General features: G+C 42.3%; 1 protein-coding gene across 1 annotated transcript in view; it reads right to left on the bottom strand.

Annotated features, from left to right (window-relative positions):
• Positions 1 to 15,292: 15,292 nt before the first annotated feature.
• Dock9 (dedicator of cytokinesis 9) overlaps positions 15,293 to 18,811 on the bottom strand; it is a 171,917-nt gene continuing 168,398 nt past the window's right edge. The window contains exons 53-54 of the mRNA XM_013022962.1: positions 18,597 to 18,735; positions 15,293 to 16,544 (exon numbers count right to left, since the gene is read on the bottom strand). Coding sequence (XP_012878416.1) covers positions 16,422 to 16,544; positions 18,597 to 18,735 — 262 coding nt within the window. The 3' untranslated portion in view covers positions 15,293 to 16,421. The remainder of the gene's footprint in view (positions 16,545 to 18,596; positions 18,736 to 18,811) is intronic.

The following is an 18,811-nucleotide window of genomic DNA, read 5'->3' as shown; positions in this document are numbered from 1 at the left end:
TGTGTGTGTGTGTGTGTGAGAGAGAGAGAGAGAGAGAGAGAGAGAGAAAAAATATGAGCATCATGGAACCTATATCCACAGACACAAAGCAGTGACCATATATCTGCATTTCATGTGTTAACTTTACTGTTTATTTTGTTTTTATTTTTAGTGCTGTCCTGTGGCTTGACCTCATGGCCTGGGCATTATTCCTAACTTTTTTATGCTCAAGGCTAGCACTCTACCACTTGAGCCACAGTTCCATTTCTGGATTTTTTTTTTGCCAGTTCTGGGGCTTGAACCCAGGGCCTGGGCACTGTCCCTGAGCTTCTTTTGCTCAAGGCTAGCACTCTACCACTTGAGCCACAGTGCCAGTTCTGGCTTTTTCTGTTTATGTGGTACTGAGTAATTGAACCCAGGGCTTCATGCATGCTAGGCAAGCACTCTACCACCAAGCCACATTCCCAACTCCTGGATTTTTTTTTTTGGTAGTTTACTGGAGCTAAGAGTCTCACAAACTTTCCTATCCAGGCTGGCTTTGAACTTGATCCCCAGATCTCAGCCTCTAAAATAGCTAGGATTATAGTGAGCCACTGGTGCTTGGCTTTTCCTGGTATTTTTCAGTGAGGCAATCAATAGGCACACACCTTGCTTCCCTCTTTCCCCCTTTCTTTGAGGAGTTTTTTCAGTTATGCCATTTCTAGCTTCTCAAAGTACCGAATATTTACATTCTGATCTCTCATTTTCAAATACTGTTTTCACCTAAGTTTTATTCTTAAATATATTCAGTTCTCACCATTGGTCCTTAGCCACAATTGCCCATTTATCTACTGGTGAATAACTTATATCCACTCATGCTCCTGGTACAACAATCCCTGAAAATCAAGCTACCAGCAGGGTGGGCTGGGTTATCTTAATGGGGAAAACAGAATATCCTTCAATTGGAGGGTCTATGGCTAGAAAAGAGACATGGCTTAAAGTGACATGGACCTTACTTAGTAACTTCCAGAGTTCTGCTTGTTGAACGGAGCCAACAGACAAGCAAGAAGGACAACATGGCAGCTAGAACTCAATTAACTGACTCCTCATCTTATCAGGCTGATAAGTCTTGAAGAAAAAGGAATTTTCTGTATGGAAGTTTCTTATCTGTCTACCAACCCATGTTCATTTCCATTGCCACTGTGAGTGTATTCTAAGAATCCTGTACAACATCAGCAAGAAATGAGATCTATGAGATTAGATAGGCATTAACCCTCCTTTCTCTTCTGAGTCTCTTTAGAAAGTAGTGTTTGCTCTCCACAGGAAGCACATTGGGAAATTGCCTGAATCATACACATGGGTTCCCTAAGTCCAGTGACCGAGAAAAGCTAACATCCTTCCTAAAGAATCATCCCTATTTTATCAGCAAGAGCAACTGGACAATTTTTAAACTTATCATTCCTCCCCTCCACATAAAAATAATACATTTTCACTATAAACCAGGGAAAACTTGGGAAAGTAAAAAAAAAATCTCAGAGAATATAGCTCCATGGGAAATGTTTGCCTCTCATGCCGAGGTCTTCGGTCTGACCCCCAACATATATGCATGCACATGCACACAACAGCTAATGTTGAAATTTGCATTGGGTTTCTTTGCAGACTTTTTACCACATAAATCGATACACTTACTGCATCGGAACGTATCATGTATGAATTGTAACTGTCTATTTTACTCTAACATAACTACTTTTGGTATTACTAAATTATCTTAAAAATCATTTTTTAAACTGGTCCCAAGGCTTAAACTCAGGGCCTGGGCATTATCCTTGAGCTTTTCTGCTCAAGGCTAGCAGTCTGTCACTTCAGATCAGAGTCTCACATATTTTCCTTCCTGGGCTGGCTTCGAACCTTGATCTTCAGATCTCAGTCTTCTGAGTAGCTCAAATTACCAGTGTGACCCACTAGTGCTTGGCTTAGGCTGCTTCTTTAAAACAAAAAAAATGTAAGAAACAGGAAGGACCACCCCCTGCCACAGGTTTTACCATGGAAGTTAAAAGGTAGAAGATGACCCACCTGGAGAAGGACAGATGGACAAAGTCTTGTCTGCAGGAGACTCATAGACTCCTAGCCTCTGTGACATAGATTTCTAGATGCTTCTTTCACAACAGGATTCCATCATGCTACCTGAGTGGTCCTAGAATTCAGGATATCCTGCTACATCCAAGTAGGCCCTGAGGTATTATGTTAGGGGAAATAAGGTCTCCAAATGGTGGCAGCCTATGTCGGGAGGGAGAGAGGTCCAGCAGGGGTCAGGCAGCATCTGCACCAGGGGTCTGGTGGTAAGTTAGGAGCGTGGAGGCACTGGAAATGACACGAGTCTGTAAGTCCTGTGTTGCCTGGGGAACTAGCTGGGAAAGCCTGACAGGCTGTCCGGCTGTCCCCCTTCCCCTTCTGTTGTGGGCAGACTCACAGACAGTGAGGTCACACTCACAGAGTGCACAAGTGCTCACAGTTGTGGGAATTGCTTCCGGGAGGAGACGTGTCTAAAGTCTTCACAGCCAATGTCAAGGTCATCTGCCAGGTGCAAACAAGGAGTTTCACAGCTGCTGTCATACAGATGGGGCAGCATACCTCACAAGCGGTCCTTCTGTGTGCTACTTCTTCCCAGACTTGCTGAGGTGAAATTTACTCACGGGAAGGTAAGTGGACAGACAGCAACACACTTTATAGGAGGGCTTGAATGACGCATTTGGAGCAACAGCCTGGCCAGGTTTGGACCAGGATTCTCCTACCTATTCTTCCTGAGTAGCTGGGATTATAGACATGCTCCACTATATCCAGCTTGAAGTCATATCTTGAACTTGGGAGAGTAAGTATGTTAAAAAAATCCTCTTAACATGAGGCTTTCTTCAGGTTTCCATACTATGCAGCATTGTTCAACTAGGACCTTCTCGATTGCACACGTCTTACACTAGTGGAAGCAGAAAGAGCACTTGGAGAGACTACTCATGCAATCGCCATGCTTGTGTGGGTGGCTCTGTTGCACTGTGACCCAGATGGTGTATTCATTCTGCTTTCCTTGTTTACTTTGAGAGGGCGACTGGCCAGGCAACTGCCAGATGGAACAGATTGATTTCAAGAATGGCTCCTCTGGCCTTGAGCACATTATCCATTCCTAACTGACCGATAAGAACGCAGTTACTGAAAATGGGATCCATCACTGTTCTGAACAATCAGGCATTTCAGAGCTGCCCTGGTCAAATGGAAGGACTGTAAATGAGCTTATCACCATGTCACAAATTCATTGTCTATGACAGCCTAGAATTTTCCTGAAGCTTTAACCAGCGTATGTATTATTTATCCAAGACAAGCAAGTCACCCACAGTGCCCTGTGTGTCCAGGGGCCTGGGTGGCTCTTAAGCTGTGAAGGTAGCATAGCTTGGAGAGGCCCACTGCTCAGGAAGTAGCCGTGGGGGGATGGGGGGAGACAGGTGAGACCTCTGGATGGGGTGCTGGGGTGGGAGGGCCCGGGGCTGACTTCTCTGTCACTGCCATAAGACCTCAAGGGATGGCACAAAGATGGGTGGAGCACGACTGAAGTACGTGCTGCTGCACTGGCTAAAGAAACCCCCAAAGTTGCCTGGGGGGGGGAGTTAGATAGCTGCTGTAATATCTCAAGGAAGTGTCCAACTAAGATGGCTATGGAAAAAGGGAGAGGGCCTTGTTTTGGCTGGTTCTTTGTTGGGCTATCTCCAAACCAACCAGTTTGGCTTTATTTAGTATAAGAGACTTCTGGTCTATAAATATTCTGGCCTGTGGCCTACTCTGTTGCTTTATGACAAAGCTGTGGATAGGGAACACAGATGGAGGCAGAAGAACACATACACACACACACACACACACAACCATGCTTTTTAACAGACAACACATTAATGGCTCAGAGTTTGTCTCTTATCCTTTGTGGTGGTCCCAAACTATTTCTTAAGTCTTGTATAATTTATCATGTCCCTGTGTATTTCTTTTTTTGGTCAGTCGTGGGGCCTGAACTCTGGGCCTGGGCGCTGTTCCTCAGGTCTTCAGCTCAAGGCTAGAGCTCTACTAATTGAGTGCCACTTCCAGATTTTTCTGCTTACATAGTGCTGAGGATTCAAATCTAGGGCCTCATGCATGCAAGGCAAGCACTCTACCACTGAGCCACCTTCCCAGCCCTGTCCATGTGTATTTTAGGGAGAGAAAATATGAGACATTTATGTCTGTAAGCTTGGCTTATCTCACTTGATATGATTGTTCTAGGTCCATCCATTTCCCTGCAAATATTATTCTTCCTAATGGCTGTGTAAAACTCCACTGCATACAGGTGAGGTCCACTCATCTATTGTAGGGCGTCTTGCTGTTTCCATAGCTTGGCTATTGTGAATAATGCAGCAGTGAACATGGATGTGCAGATGTTGTTACAGTGTCTTGGCTCATGATGTTCTGGGTAGATGGCCAGGAGTGGTATGGCTGGATCACAGGAGGGATCTATGTTTAGTTTTTTGAGGAACCTGCAGTCTGGAGAGATTGTACTAGTTAACATTCCCACCAGCAGTGCAACAGGTTGCTTTTCCTGTACATTCCTGCCAATATTTCCAACCTGTTTCAGTAGGACAGGACAACAGTGACCTTTCCTCAGGGCCTGCTATAGGCCTTGGAAAAGTAGAAATATAGCAGTAGAGATAGCAGAAAGTAGAAATATAGTGTATAAAGTTTAGTTTTCATCTACTTTTATATGCAATATCATCAGGAGAAATGAGAAACCAAACTCTTCTGTCCAGTGTAAAGAAAAGTGACTTTCAGAAATGCCTGGGAAAGTTGGGGGCTGGTCGCTCGTGCCTGTAATCCTAGCTACTAAGGAGGCTGAGATCTGAGGATCATGCAGTCTGGGCAGGAAAGTCCTGCAGATTCTTACCTCCAATTAACCACCAGAAAACAGGAAGTAGAGCTGTGGTTCAAAGTGGTAGAGTACTAGTTTTGAACAAAAGAGCTCAGGTACATTGCCCAGCCCCTGAGTTCAAGCCCCACAAGTGACTCCCACCCCCCCAAAAAAAAGTGTGGGGAAAGGAAGTGACTGCTTTTTTTAAAACCATGAGTGGGGTGAAACAGGCAGGGCTTCTGCATCTCCAATCGTGTCATATTCTGAGGGTGGAACAGCCTGTGGGTGATATGACCTCACTAAAAGAGCCCCATAAAGACCCCCCCTCTTTTCAGCTCAAAATTATGTCAGAAAGTCTTCCTCTGTCTCCAGTGCAGTTAATATCTTATGAGGGTAGGAAAAGAACAGATCAACAAGATGGATGAGAAGATCCATTGAGTAGATTTATCTTGAGGTGGTATTCATAAATGTTGTCTTCTCCTTTCTGTCGAGTCTCCTGTTGGTGGAGTTTTAAATGGCAAATGAAAACAGAGAGATGCAGGTGACTTCTTCTTAGAGTGGACTGGTGACAAGGTGCCTTTTCTCAAAGCCTGCTCTCCTTCCAGGATAGCACACAGGTCAAAAAAGTGTCAGTGGCTGGGATGAGGTTCCCACTAGGCTAGGCACAATGAAAACAGTTTGCAAGTGAGAGCCCATTCTGCAGCAGGAGTTGGCAGAAGTGGGCAGCTGCCCATGGATGTATTGCCTCATTCCTGGGGAAGCTCAGTTAGGCAGACAGGGTGAGGATGGCAGTAGAGATAGCTTGCTCAATTTCTACATTAAGGAAAATGAGCTTTGAGTTTGGGAGAGGTTGAAGAGCTGGTCATTCAACATGCTTCTACACAGTGTTTACCTGAAGTAAACAAAATTGTTCAGTTGAGGCAAGCCAAAATATGTGGTTCAAGAAATAATGGGAGATTCAAGACATGGAAAATACTGGAATGAGGTCAGTTGAACTGTTGTTGGCCATTATTTGGAAAGTACAAAGTAAGAAGGACGATGGGTATTTTTATTCTCATATCTCAGCATTTTATACATTTTCTACTAGGAACAAGCATACTTTTATAATTAGGAAAAAAAAGTAGGAGCCAGAGGCTCAGTCCTGTAACCATAGCTAATCAGGAGGCTAAGATCTGAGGATGGAGATTCAAAGATAACCCTGGTAGAGAAATCTGTGAGACTCCATGTCCCACTAGCCAGCAAAATGCCAGACTGGAAGCATGGCTCAAATGGTAGAGCACCAACCATTGCAAGAAAGCTAAGTGAGAGCTCAAGGGCCCTGAGAGAAAAATTCTGTGTCATCAAAGGTACAGTGATTTGCTCAATTATAGATGTTGAAATTGGTGCTCCAAGATGGTGATGAGATTCCATGCTGGATGTACTTGAACTAGACCCCAACAGTTCAGATTTCTTACTCAAGACCTCTTTCACTATGCCAAACTAAGCAGTGGGTTTTCAGGTAGTTCTGTGCCATTTGTTCACACAGTGACAGGAAGAGCTATATTGTCTTTGACTCCTGGTCACTCCACAGTCTGAAAGTGTGGAAAGCATCTTAGCAGGCAACAAAGGCTGTGGTTGATCCTTCGTTCCTCTGCTAAGAACCAGTTCAACAAGCCAATGACAACCTACTGAAACCACTGGTACCAATGCCTATTTCTCAACCTTGGTTTCGGGCAAGGGTTAGTTCCTCTCAAGTCCTGTCCTCATTTTAGACCTGGTTCCATCCTCATTTTGGTCCTCGAGATGTTTCTGTGCCAACTTTGGTTTCCCTCAGGGTCAGGAGTCTCTCTCTACATGTCCTTGGGGGAAGCCTGGCCTTTGTCACCCTCACTGCTGGGAAGCTGGCTCCATTTGCTAGGGTTGCTCTCACAAGTAGCCACAGATTTGCAGCTTAAACAACCAAAATGTACTGTCTCGTGGTTCTCATGGCCAGAAATCGGAAATCAGAGGTTGAGTCGTGTTGGTTCCTTCCAAGGGCTGTGAGGGAAGGAGCTTTTGACAGCTGTCCTCACAGGAACTGTCTTTCTCCATGGATGTGTCCACATCTCTTCTTATGAGGACACCAGTCTGATTGGTTTCACCCCTCTCATGATCTTAGGTCAATCACTCTAAAGATGAACTAAACACAACAGTCACATTCTGAAGCACTGAGGGTTAGGACTTCAACTCATAAATTTCTGGAGGATGCAATTCAGCCCAGGAAATGGAAGACAACAGCTTCTGTGGAAGCCAAGCGGCTCGCCAGGGAACACTTCCACCTGGGGCCCCCAGCTCAGACTAATCCAGTTAGAATCTCAGCTTCCTCATTTACTTGGGCAATTTCCTTCATCTGTCTGGATTTGGATCTTTCATGTGAAATGACTTCCTGCCTGACAGGCTGCCAAGTGTTGGAATTCAACCAGGAGCTGACTGACACTTGCACAGAACCAGAACTGGGCCTGTTCTGCCTGTGAGCTGATGGGTCAGTCATACCTACAATACAGGTTTGCCTTGGACCATCTCCTGAAGGGATATAATGTCTATGGAGCATTAGTTTTTTTTTTTTTTAAGATTAGTTCAGCCTGTGTCCAAAGATGCCACAGCACTGGCTCAACTTATCTCAGGTTTGATTCTAAACATTGGTTTCTGCGGCAGTGATGTCCATGTCCTAAGGCCTAGTAATTTGGTCTCATTTAGTGGCTGTGGTCTCCTTTACCATGAAAAGCTCCTAGGTAGATCCCAGGTACCTCCCGACAGCACACCCAGAGGAGCACCAGCCCAATACAACCAGTGTGACCACATTCTGGACAAATTCTAATTGACTTTAATGAATGATTGTCGTTATTGTTCTCAATTCTTCCACAAAAGAAGGAGGTGTTCCTTTTCAGCCTCCATGGTCCATGGGTTTGGGTCCCAATAAGGGGTGTGTGGTCCTTCCGCTGACTTGCAGAGGTAGATACAGAGAGTGAGGCACGAGTTGGCTCAGAGAACAAGGCAGGCTCAAGCTCATGCTTTCATGTTTATGGTGTTGGTGCCACATGCCAAGTCCAGACTCTCCCTGGATGCCAGGCTGGTCTGTGACAAGCACCTCATGTGGAGTGAAGCTCAGGCCTGTGGGTGACCCTCTACCTCTAAAGTTGCTGCGAGTGGCCCAGGGCAGTGACCAGATGGCTGTCAAGAGGAGGTGTCCACTGCATCCGTACTGCCAGCTGTGGCTTCCTGCACCCAGATTGTGGGAGGCAGAGTCAGATGTGGGCTAAAGGAGCTGTGCAGAGGGACGCTGGTCCTGCATGGACTGGAGAGAACAAGGGCACCTCCAGCAAGACATTGGGGAAGTCCTCCATAGCTGAGACTTTTCTTGAAAGCAGCAGGACTCAGAAACAACCCTCTGAACAGGCTGTTTTAGCCTTCAAACAGAGCGTACCAGGGTTGTAGCAAATGTAGGAAAGTGTTCCCTTGTTTGCCTAAGATTCCATCTGTCATTGAGGAAGGAACACGTGTCCTTGATCTTACTGCAAAGTCACCAGCAAGGAAGAGGAAATTCACATGAGAGGAGGACAAGCTGAGAGCCACATGCCACACCCAGGGCCGAGGACACTCTGTCCCAGGCAATCGTCTCTTCTCCAAGCTTATTATCGCCCTTAAAAACCACTGAATTCTTTTCTGCCAGTGCCCCAACCACTTCTCCCTGGTGAAGACTGTGTGTATTTCTCAACTACATGGGTTTCATGTGTTGTGTGTGTCCTGTGCGTGTGAGTAAGGCAGTGACTGTGTGTGCCTCATCTCTGTTCTTTATATTCCTGCTCTGTTTCATCAGTTTGCTTCAAGCAAACTACAGGGGGGAAAAGCTGAAACAGCCTATAGAAGAAAGGTGCAGAAAAAGGGCTTGGAGAAGTACCCCAGAGAGAACCTGCTGAGTTTGAATTTATTAGACTGAAGAAATACTATCCTTTTTTATTGTTTTATTTCTCACCACCATAATTAATACCTATTAAAATTCCACATCCTTTGGAATGCTCCATATGTTAGGGTGTGTGTGTGTGTGTGTGTGTGTGTGTGTGTGTGTCCTGGGGCTTGAGTATTACACTCTTATTTGGCTTTTTTGCTAAAGGCAGTTACTTTTAGCAAAAAAAGCTCTTGAGCTACAGCTAAATTTCTGACTTTTTGCCAGTTAATTGAAGATAAAGAGTCTCATGAACTTTTAAAACCTCAATCCTCAGATTTCAGCTTTCTGAGTAGCTAGGATTACAGGTGTAAGCTATCTGTGTCCAGCATCAAAGAGATTCTTTTAAAAAAATTATTGCCATCATTATTAAGTAGGTGTACAAAGGGATTACAATTCCATAAATCAGATTATGAGTACAAAGCTTCTTGGTTAATGTTATTCTTTCCTTCATTCTAAAGGGATTCTTGAGCAACATTTATACTGTTTGTTTTTTTTCTTCCGCATTTGGGCTAAGTATGTACTATGTTTTAAGGAAAACAGAACAAAACCAGTAACGTTTAGCTTATTGTGAGCCAGTCCTCTTCTATGTTCAGCATCACCCTAATTACCAGGGACTATTGTTATCTCATTTTACTGAGATTAAAGAAAAGTGAAATATCTTGCTGAGGCCAACCCGTAAGTACAGACAGTGCAGCCAGTGTGGCTTCATTTTCTTTTTTTTTCTATTTGCTCAAAGCCAAACCATCAGATTACACCAGACAAACTGTCCATTCTATAAAGTGAACTACATTTGAAGCAACTGTAAGAACACTTCCAAATATCACTGCAATTCTTATAAAAATGCGTAATTTTTTTTTTGTCCGGTTGTCGGGCCTGAACTCTGGGCCTGGGCGCTGTCCCTCAGCTCTTCAGCTCAAGGCTAGCGCTCTACCACTGGAGCCACAGTGCCACTTCCAGATTTTTTCTTTTTGCTCATGTGGTGTTGAGGAATCGAACCCAGGGCCTCACGCATGCAAGGCAAGCACTCTACCACTGAGCCACCTTCCCAGCCCCCAAAATGCAGAATTTTAAAGGAGACCCTATAATTAGCTTTGCTCTTGCCCTTGTGGGGTTTTTCCCACTGACCAATTTGGTAAAGTTGGTCCAACTTTAAAGTTACATTCTGTTTGACAGTGATTCCATTCCTAAGAATGGAATGGAGACAGAGACATGAAAAATAATGAAAATAAAACCTCCAATTCCTCTCTCCTTAGTGATGACCCTGTCTTTTATGTCTCTGAGAAGACAGAAGTGACATTTTTCCTCTTATTATGGATTTGGCTCTCACAACTCTCACTTCTTAGGCCTTGCATCCTGTCCCTCGTGCCTGAGGCCACCACTGCCTTTGCAGGATTTGTCCCCATGCTACTCTCTCATTTACTCAACTTTCCTCATCAGTCTATAAGCATGCTATTACTTTGTCATTTATGAAACCCTAAGCCCCTCAAGACCCTACTCCAAGATTTTTCTAGCTAACATAAGTTCTTCTGCTTGAGGCTAAACATAGATTAAGAGCTCCTCCCTAATCTCCTCATTTCTTCTTCTTTCATCTGTATTATTCTGTATTATATATTAAAGCACCCTCACCATATCAAGTCCCACAGACAGTCTTGGTCCATCTTTTATCTCATGGATTTGGCTCATCATTCCCTCCTTGACTTACTTTATTCATGGGGCTTCTGGGACGTCACTCTGTCTTGGTCCTTCTACATCACTGCTTCTCTTTCGTGGCCTTCTTTGTTGATTCTTCCTCAGCTTTGTGGCCTCCTTACACTGGAGGCCTGCAAGGCTCAGTGCTTGGACATCTTCTCTATCCACACTTACCCCAGAAGTCACCCCAGTCAGCACCCATGCCACTATCTAAGTAGTGTTAGCTCCTCTGGCCAGACTTCCTGGAATTCAATTTCTATTTCTAATTTGAAGCAGTACTAAATTCTGCTACATGAAGAGCCAGTTGCTCATAAGCTACTCCTTCAGCACTGCCATTCCTCCAGTGGGCTAAGACACATATCATTTCAATTTCTGGCAAATTTACAGGACATAATTCCATTGTAAATTGAGTATGAAAAGATGCTCTACTCACCGTGGACATTTTCCGCTCTAAATCCAGATCAGCCATTCTCGAACGGGCCCTGCTTCCTTTTGGGTGAGAAAGGTATTAAGAGACCACACTTCAGGCCTATGCATGCTTATGAGCTATTGGTTGGTCATTGTCTGTAGGCTGTTCCAGTGAACTTAGGAAGTGTGTGAATTTAAGATAAACCATATCATGAGTTCAAATTGAGCTTCCAAGCAAACTCAGAACTAAAAACATTTTAAGTCTCTCTTTCCTGTTTTCTGTTTGCTCATATGAAAAGCTGGTTGTCAACAATTATCAGCATATTCACTTTCTCTGACAACAGACATACAACATTCTCAGAATTATAATCTCACACATATAATAGTATCACAAGCAAAACAACTGCTGTGAGGTTTTTGCTTATTTATCCATCTTTTATTTAGTTTTCTTGAAGTGCTGGGATTGAACTGAGAGCTTTGTGCATGCCAGGCAAGAGTGCAGGGCAAATAGCCTATAATCATTTACTTATTCATTGCCATCTTTTTTTGTCCTTAGTGTATAGCTAAGAATGCATAGCAAAGTTCCTGAATTTTTAAGTTATTTGAAATAATTCCTTCCTATATGTCAACAACTTGATATATAATTAGAACTACTTACTTCATTTTCAATTTTTTAGGTATTAAAATACATTTTAATAATTATATATATGTTAAAAATTGACAAAGAGGTCTATTTACCTTTGGGGAGCTGTAAGTCCAAGATCAGGTGGCCTCATCAGTTCTATCGCTGTATGATGGGCCCCTAGGCTTTACCCACATGAAGGATGGTCTCATGGCGAGACTCATTAGAGAGAAGACCATATAGAGAGACAGGAAGCCAGAGAGCTTGAAGGGCCAGGCTCACTCTTTTATAACAAACTACAGTTAGAACTCAATCTGCAAGACCTGCACTAATTCTTTCTGAGGTCAATTCCTTCAAATACCCAAGTACCTCCCACTGGAACCTACTTGTAAATGGTTCTACTACTGCCAATATCACCTGTGGAGCCCACTTGTCGTGGTTCTACTACCGCCAACACCATCTAACTGGGGACCAAGCTTACATCACATGAGACTTTGCGGAACACATAAAACCATGCCAATCCAATCCAATTTTCATGTTTTTTAGGACAATGTCTATTGATTTTTTTTTTGGTACCATTCTGGTGACCTCTGAGCTTCATTTTGTTCAAGGTTAGTGCTGAACTACTTGAGCCACAGCCTGCTTTGGTTTTTTTTTTTTTTTTTTGAGTAGTTTATTGGAAATAAGAGCCTCATTGACTTTCCTGCTTGGGCTGGCTTTGAAACATGATCCTTAGATCTCAGCCTCTTGAACAGCAAGGATTACAGGCATGAGCCACCAGTGCCCAGTTTCCTTATGGATTCTTTTTGTGTGTGTTTGCCCATCTTGGAGCTTGGCTCAGGGCCTGGATACTGGTTTAGAGCTTTTGTGCTCAAGGCTAGTTACTCTACCACTTGAGCCACAGCTCCATTTTCAGCTTTTTGGTGGTTAATTGGGAGATAAGGGGTCTCAAGGACTTTCCTGCCCATGATGACTTCGAATGGCTAGGATTGCAGGTGTGAGCCACTGAAGCCCAGCTTCTTTATGGATTTTGGTTTCACAAACTTCAGATAAAATTACCAAACTCATGTGTGATTTTCACATACATGGCATAAGATTTCTCTGATGAAAAATTTCTTGCCCCAAATCATGCAGCTGGTAATTTGTAAAGAAAAAACTGAGAATTTTCAAAAGAAATGCATCAATTTGAAGTATTCTTGTTTATATTTATAAATTTATTTTCTGCAATTTCATTTGGTTTTGCTTATCCTAAAGCCCTTGGAACAGGAGCTTCATTCATCCTGTCTTCAGGTAGTCCACAGACCCAGAGAACAGTCTGGGTGAGTTCAGTGCCAGTTTCTAGGACAACATGCATGAGAGGCACAGAGGAGAGGTAACTAATTGTCAGGACAGCTGAAGGAATTCCCCAGAAAGTGCTTTTGGAGTTGGATCTCAAAGAATGAGTTTTACCAATGGAGAGGAAAAAGCACCCAATAATTTCAAAGAGTTCAGACCATGATCTCTTGTTCTAAGGCTTTTGGATAGCATATGAGGATGGTGAGAACAAGTGGTAGAGGAGAACTGCTCTCCTCGCAGAAGACAGGAAGCAGAGAAAAGGCAATTATGCAAGTACATTTGACCCTTGGTGTTCACGAGGCATTTAGTGCTAAGATCCCTTATCGATACCAAAATGCACAAATGATTGAATATCTTACATGCAATTAAATGTGCATATAACCCACAGATGTCCTCCCAAATACTTTAATCTCATTACTTACAATACCTATTACAATGTAAATGCTATGTAAATAGTTGCATTGTCCATGGAATAATGACAAGAAATAAGTCTACCTGTTCAATACAGACATATCTGGATATTTTTCAAATGAGGTTTGAATTCATGAGTATTGAACTCATGATAAGGAGGGCTAACTTATCCACACAGTTCTAAAGCCAAATTATAAGCAAATCATACCACAGGTTATTATTACAGCCTTGTCCCCTATGCTTCTCCTAGGGTGACCATTTTTTTGTTTTCTACCTATTATGAGTCAACATTGCACACCCACTGTCAGCAGCTTTCTTCCATGCAAGGAGTTGACTCTACCTATGTATGCTATCATAATTAGTTCACAGGTGAGTGAGCCCTAACAAGATACGGAAGTCTTAATTTTAGTTGCCTCAAAAACAATGTTCTTCAAAGGGAAGTGGGGAGTTAGTGTTCAGTGGGCTCAGAGATTTTGTGCAAGGGATTAAGTTGTAGAGTGGCGGCAGCTGTACAATATGAATGTACCTATTGCCACACTCCATTGTACATTTTAAATGGTCCAAATGGTAAATCTTGTCTCACACACACACCCATATAAATTAAAAAATAAGTAGGAAAAGTGTAAAACACTATTAAAAGTTACTGATGAGTGGTGTTTTTTTTCTACAAGAAATGTAAATTCGTATTCAACCTTACACAGAAATGAAAACTTTATACCTGAACTAAATGAAGGAACTGTACATGTCCCACTGCAGGGCCATTGTAGAGGTCCTCACCTCCACCGTTTTTGAAGTGATGAAAGAAAGTCACATGCCAGGTCAGTCACATGTTGGCTGCATCAAGCCTTCTATCTTTATTATCCAGAGATTCTTTTCCCCACTGTTACAATAAGTGAGGGTTGGCCATGTTCCAAACTTAATGTTATTTTGCATGGATTCTGTCTCTAGACTTTTATTTATCTTATTGCTGGGGTGACTTGAATTTTATGGCTCCTAAATGAGATGTTTATGATTAGGGACTCTAGTTCAGTGATAGATTCTTCGACCTATCCCTAATGTTGTTTGGTATGGTTTATTACCGTGGGCAGAGATTTCAAAGGCTCAGGCAAAACTACAGAGACCTTCCTGAAGCTTGAAGCCTGAATGACTCAGGAATGGGAGTGCTGTCATGCCCCTTCACCATGTCTTCTTCAAGAACTCTTCACCTTGCCACTGATAGAGAGTACTTGTGATGCCACAAGATCCTTGATTACTGGTGTTCACGTGGTATACAGCTGTCTTTCCTTAGTTGTAAAAGTACAGTACTACCAATTCTTCAAGTAGAACCCCCTACCCCTACAACTATTGGCTTCCTGCAGAATGCTTTTTTTTTTTTCTTTTCCCTCCATCCCTGGAACTACAAGGAGCCAAGTAACAGTGAATGGACTCCTCTGCCAAAGGCACTGGTCGCACCAGCAGGATCAGCATTTGCAATCTGAGCTGCAGCTATTTCAGTGTAGTTGTTTGCAGCGATGTGGAGTACAGGGTGGAGGTGTGCACACATAGCTGCTAAAAAAAAAAAAAAGAACACTTTAGCCCAGAATATTCACCTCAAAAGAAGTAAGGGAGATGATAAAGATCAAAGCCTTGAAGCTGAAGAAGACAAGCCAGAGTAATAATGTGTCTCTATGAGCACTTGGGAATACTAGAACAATCCAATGTCTGTGGGACAAGCATTCACCCACATTATCTGGTAGAAGGACCTCAAGACCTTTTTTGAAATCTGTATCACAGAACTGCTACAAAAGCAGAGAAACTAGTATGAGGATTCCCAAACACTCAACCTCTGCTCCAATAACAGCCAACATTTTGTCAGTTTTGTTTTATTTATCCCTCACATTTTCTTTCCCTCAGGATTTTAAAGGAAATTTCAATAACCAAGTTATTTTTACCCCAAAGTATTTCAGGATCCTACTCCTGTTAGGATTGTCTAATAATGAATACCCCATGTTCATCAGCAGAAAATCAGCAATTTTTTTTAATACAGATGTGGTACAGAGTGTTTAATTACAGCAGGGCAGTGATTCCAGTTAAATAAAATTAAAAATTTTTATTTTCCCAAATATAAAATTACTAAATTAATGTCTTAAAAGAAAATATAACATGGTGAAAGCTTTAAATTATACCCCATTCACCACAGGATTTATGAATAACCAATCACATATTCCATCATTTTGGCAAAAAGATGAACTTTTTAACAGTTTATAAACCTAATATAGCAAAGACTGTATACATCTCCATATTGCACATTTTATGTACAAGAATAAAACAGTAAGGTCAGTGTATTGCATATAGAATAAAGAACAACACAAATTTATCACAAGTAAACTTATGAAGAAGCAGATGTATTAAAAATGTAGAAATGTAATACATGTATGTACATGATACTGAGGCTGTATTAACAAACTGTATGTACACAGTGATATGCTGTACTATATTTTACTTTTTAGCATAGTTGGGTTTGTTAGTTACAGGCCTTTGGTTCTAAACTGCCTGCCTGACTAGTTTTAAGCTCACATAGTTCCTTAAGCCTTCATATGTTTTAAATGCAAGGAATGAATATAAAAGCACTAAATCTTCTTGTTCACTGGTACAAAAATTACAACATTCAGTTCCCTTAGGTCATCAAAAACTAGTCACAAAAATAGTTCTTGTATTCAACCTGAATGTGCCACAGGAAAAAAAAATAGTATTTTCAAGATTCTCCAGCTCAGCCTAGAGGCGGAAGGCCCCTAGCCTTCGGTTCAGTGCCTCTGTCCTTGCTTTGTACTATTTGTTTAGTCATTTAGTTTTACTACTACTCTGTAGGGAAGAATAAAATTTAACTCCAATTTAAAAGTGTCCACATATTAACATTACAACACATGGTAAACTCTGAATATTGCCAGTGAGATTAAAAAAAATAGGTACACCTTCTTTCAACTTTATAGAACATCTGCTATGAAATACCACAGTCCTTAATCCCTTTTGTTCCCTTTCCCCATGGCTTCTCCCTGGGCTCACTCTCCTGGGGACGAGCTATGGGAATCATCCTGAGTTTACAAATGACAAACAAGTCCCTGCCTGTGGGCCACAAGGCGAAATCACACAACCGAGGAGGAGCTGGTCAACCCGTGAACCATTGTGCTTGTTGGAGTTCCACTGATGGCATTGAAGATATGAAGGGAGTTCGGCAAAATGCTGGTCTTCTCCTCCAAGGGGCAAATCTCGAGGCACAGAAACACAATGTTACAATAGTACAAGGCCCAGACAATCTTCAGAACTGTGCTTAGGTAACATACACAACTTATCATCAGTGCCATCCCTTATTGCCAATTACAGTACAGCCATGGCTTTGGCAGTTTGCAGAGTGGGTTTCTGCTTATTGGATAAATGGTTATCTTCAGTTTGGGATTGGAAGAGGAAGTCAAGAAAAGCATGCAGTTTCTTTTATAAGTTAGTGAGTAGGCAGCCTTCTATAGTCACCAGATCTTAAAGTGACCTGAGGTTTACTGTACAATTTGATTTGGTCATGACCTAGGCTTATCCCTTGAAAAAGCCTTTTGAAATGAATTGGAGCATCTTGTTTCTCTCTTGTCTCCTTCTCCTAGGTCCTATAGACCATCCTGGGTAAGAGAGTGTGGCTCTTCCTTCCTGCCACTGAACAAGTACTTCACAGCTAGTATTGTAGGAAGAAACCTGGTTTAGACCTGACCTGAACAGACCTGCACAGAGGCTCCTCTGGAAGCAGCAAAAGCAGCCAGCTCAAGTCACAATCCCTTTTGCTTCAGCAGCCTTCCTTCCTTCCTCCCTCCTTCCTTCCGTGGGACTTGAGCTCAGGGCCTGGGTGTTTTCCTGAGCTCTTTTGCTCAAGGCTAGTGCTCTACCACATTGAGCCACAGTGCCAATTCCAGTTTTCTGGTAGTTAACTAGAGGGAGAAAAGAGTCTCACAGACTTTCCTGCTCAGGCTAGCTTTGAACTGTGATTCTCAGATCTCAGCCATCTGAGTAGCTAGGATTACAGGTGTGTGCTTAAACATTCAAAAGGGTTTAATCTTCATGGTGGTTGACATAATGGAAAATTCAAGGTACAATGAAGAGTAAATCATTGCTGTACATCTGGGAATTTAACAATTTCATGTAATTTCTTCCTACTTTCATCTTTTCTAGTGTCGAATGCTGGGCCCTACTGACCAAGCTCTCTGTTCTATAGGAATCTAAAGGTTTCATGGGGAAAAAAATCTCATTTTCTCCATAAATTTATTCCTATAGGACCCTCTTTTTTGGCTTAACAATCCACACATTCATTTCTATAGTCATTTAATTTTTTTGTATTTTTTCAATGTTCATAGAGGCTGCTTTCCTTTGAACATGTACTATCCCTTGTCCGCAACTGTTCAAACTCAGTAGCAATTTCATATGTGTATGTTTAAATGAGTTAGTTATCAGAAAAATAAAACCAAAAACTTGACATTACCATCCCATCTGGGCATGTCAGCATGGAGGAGAAAAAAATAAAATTAAGTTAAAGCTCATATATTGAAATTCATTTCTTACTATGGAAGTTTCCCAAACAAACCCCGCTGTGCTAAGATAACTGACATACAGGCCTGGCTTCCATTCTGCAAGGCCAAAAGATGGTAACACAGGAAACAGACAAACCCAGTCACCCATGGACAAGGTGCTAATGCTAATTGTAAAGATGGGGCCAGAAAATCAGATGAATGTATGCTGGCTGCTGACATTCACTTGGTGCCCTGGTCAGATAGATGGCTCCTCTGTTGACCATCCAGCCCACAGAAAATTCATATAGGAAGGACACAAGAGCAATGAGGTCAGGAAAGATGCTCATAAATACAAGAAACAAAAAACAGCAGCAAAAAATCCAGAATACCAGATCAGCTTTAAATAGCCCAAACTGGAATAATGCTATATTTTAAATGATAAAAAATGATACTTCCTTAATCCAGGTTCTATTGAAATACTGCATATAAAGAAAGGTTTATGTACAAGCAGTATGAATATGGATTCTTTTGGCTTGCCTGTGGTAGGGCAAGGCCAAACGTATGAAATGCAGCCCCTGTAAAAGCAATGATGGTGTGCTTCCACCTTGGGTTGCTTTAGATCATAGATGTGCAGTCTGCAAGCTAGGGCTATGTTTTTCTTCAGATACTAAAATTCTGGAAGGCTCGATTCATCATGGGGTATATCTGAGATCCCAATGAATCCCTGTGGCCTAAAAGAGAACACCAAGTTGCTGGAGTGAATATGGCATTTACCTGCTCATGCATGATTTCAGACAGCTCCTTTGCCATTTCCCTGTAGTTGGCCTTCATTTCTTCCTGATATTCTAACTGGTCTTCTTTAATCAGCCGTTCATTTACTGCGAGGGCCTGACCACAAGCTTCAACAAATTGCCTGAAATAGTTGGGAGGGGGGAGAGAGAGAGAGAGAGAGAGAGAGAGAGAGAGAGAGAGAGAGAGAGAGAGAGAGA

This window comes from Dipodomys ordii, unplaced genomic scaffold (genome assembly GCF_000151885.1).
Source record: "Dipodomys ordii isolate 6190 unplaced genomic scaffold, Dord_2.0 Scaffold65, whole genome shotgun sequence".
NCBI lineage: Eukaryota > Metazoa > Chordata > Mammalia > Rodentia > Heteromyidae > Dipodomys > Dipodomys ordii.
The sequence above is the reverse complement of the archived record's forward strand: the minus strand, read 5'-3'. Positions and strand labels throughout refer to the sequence as shown.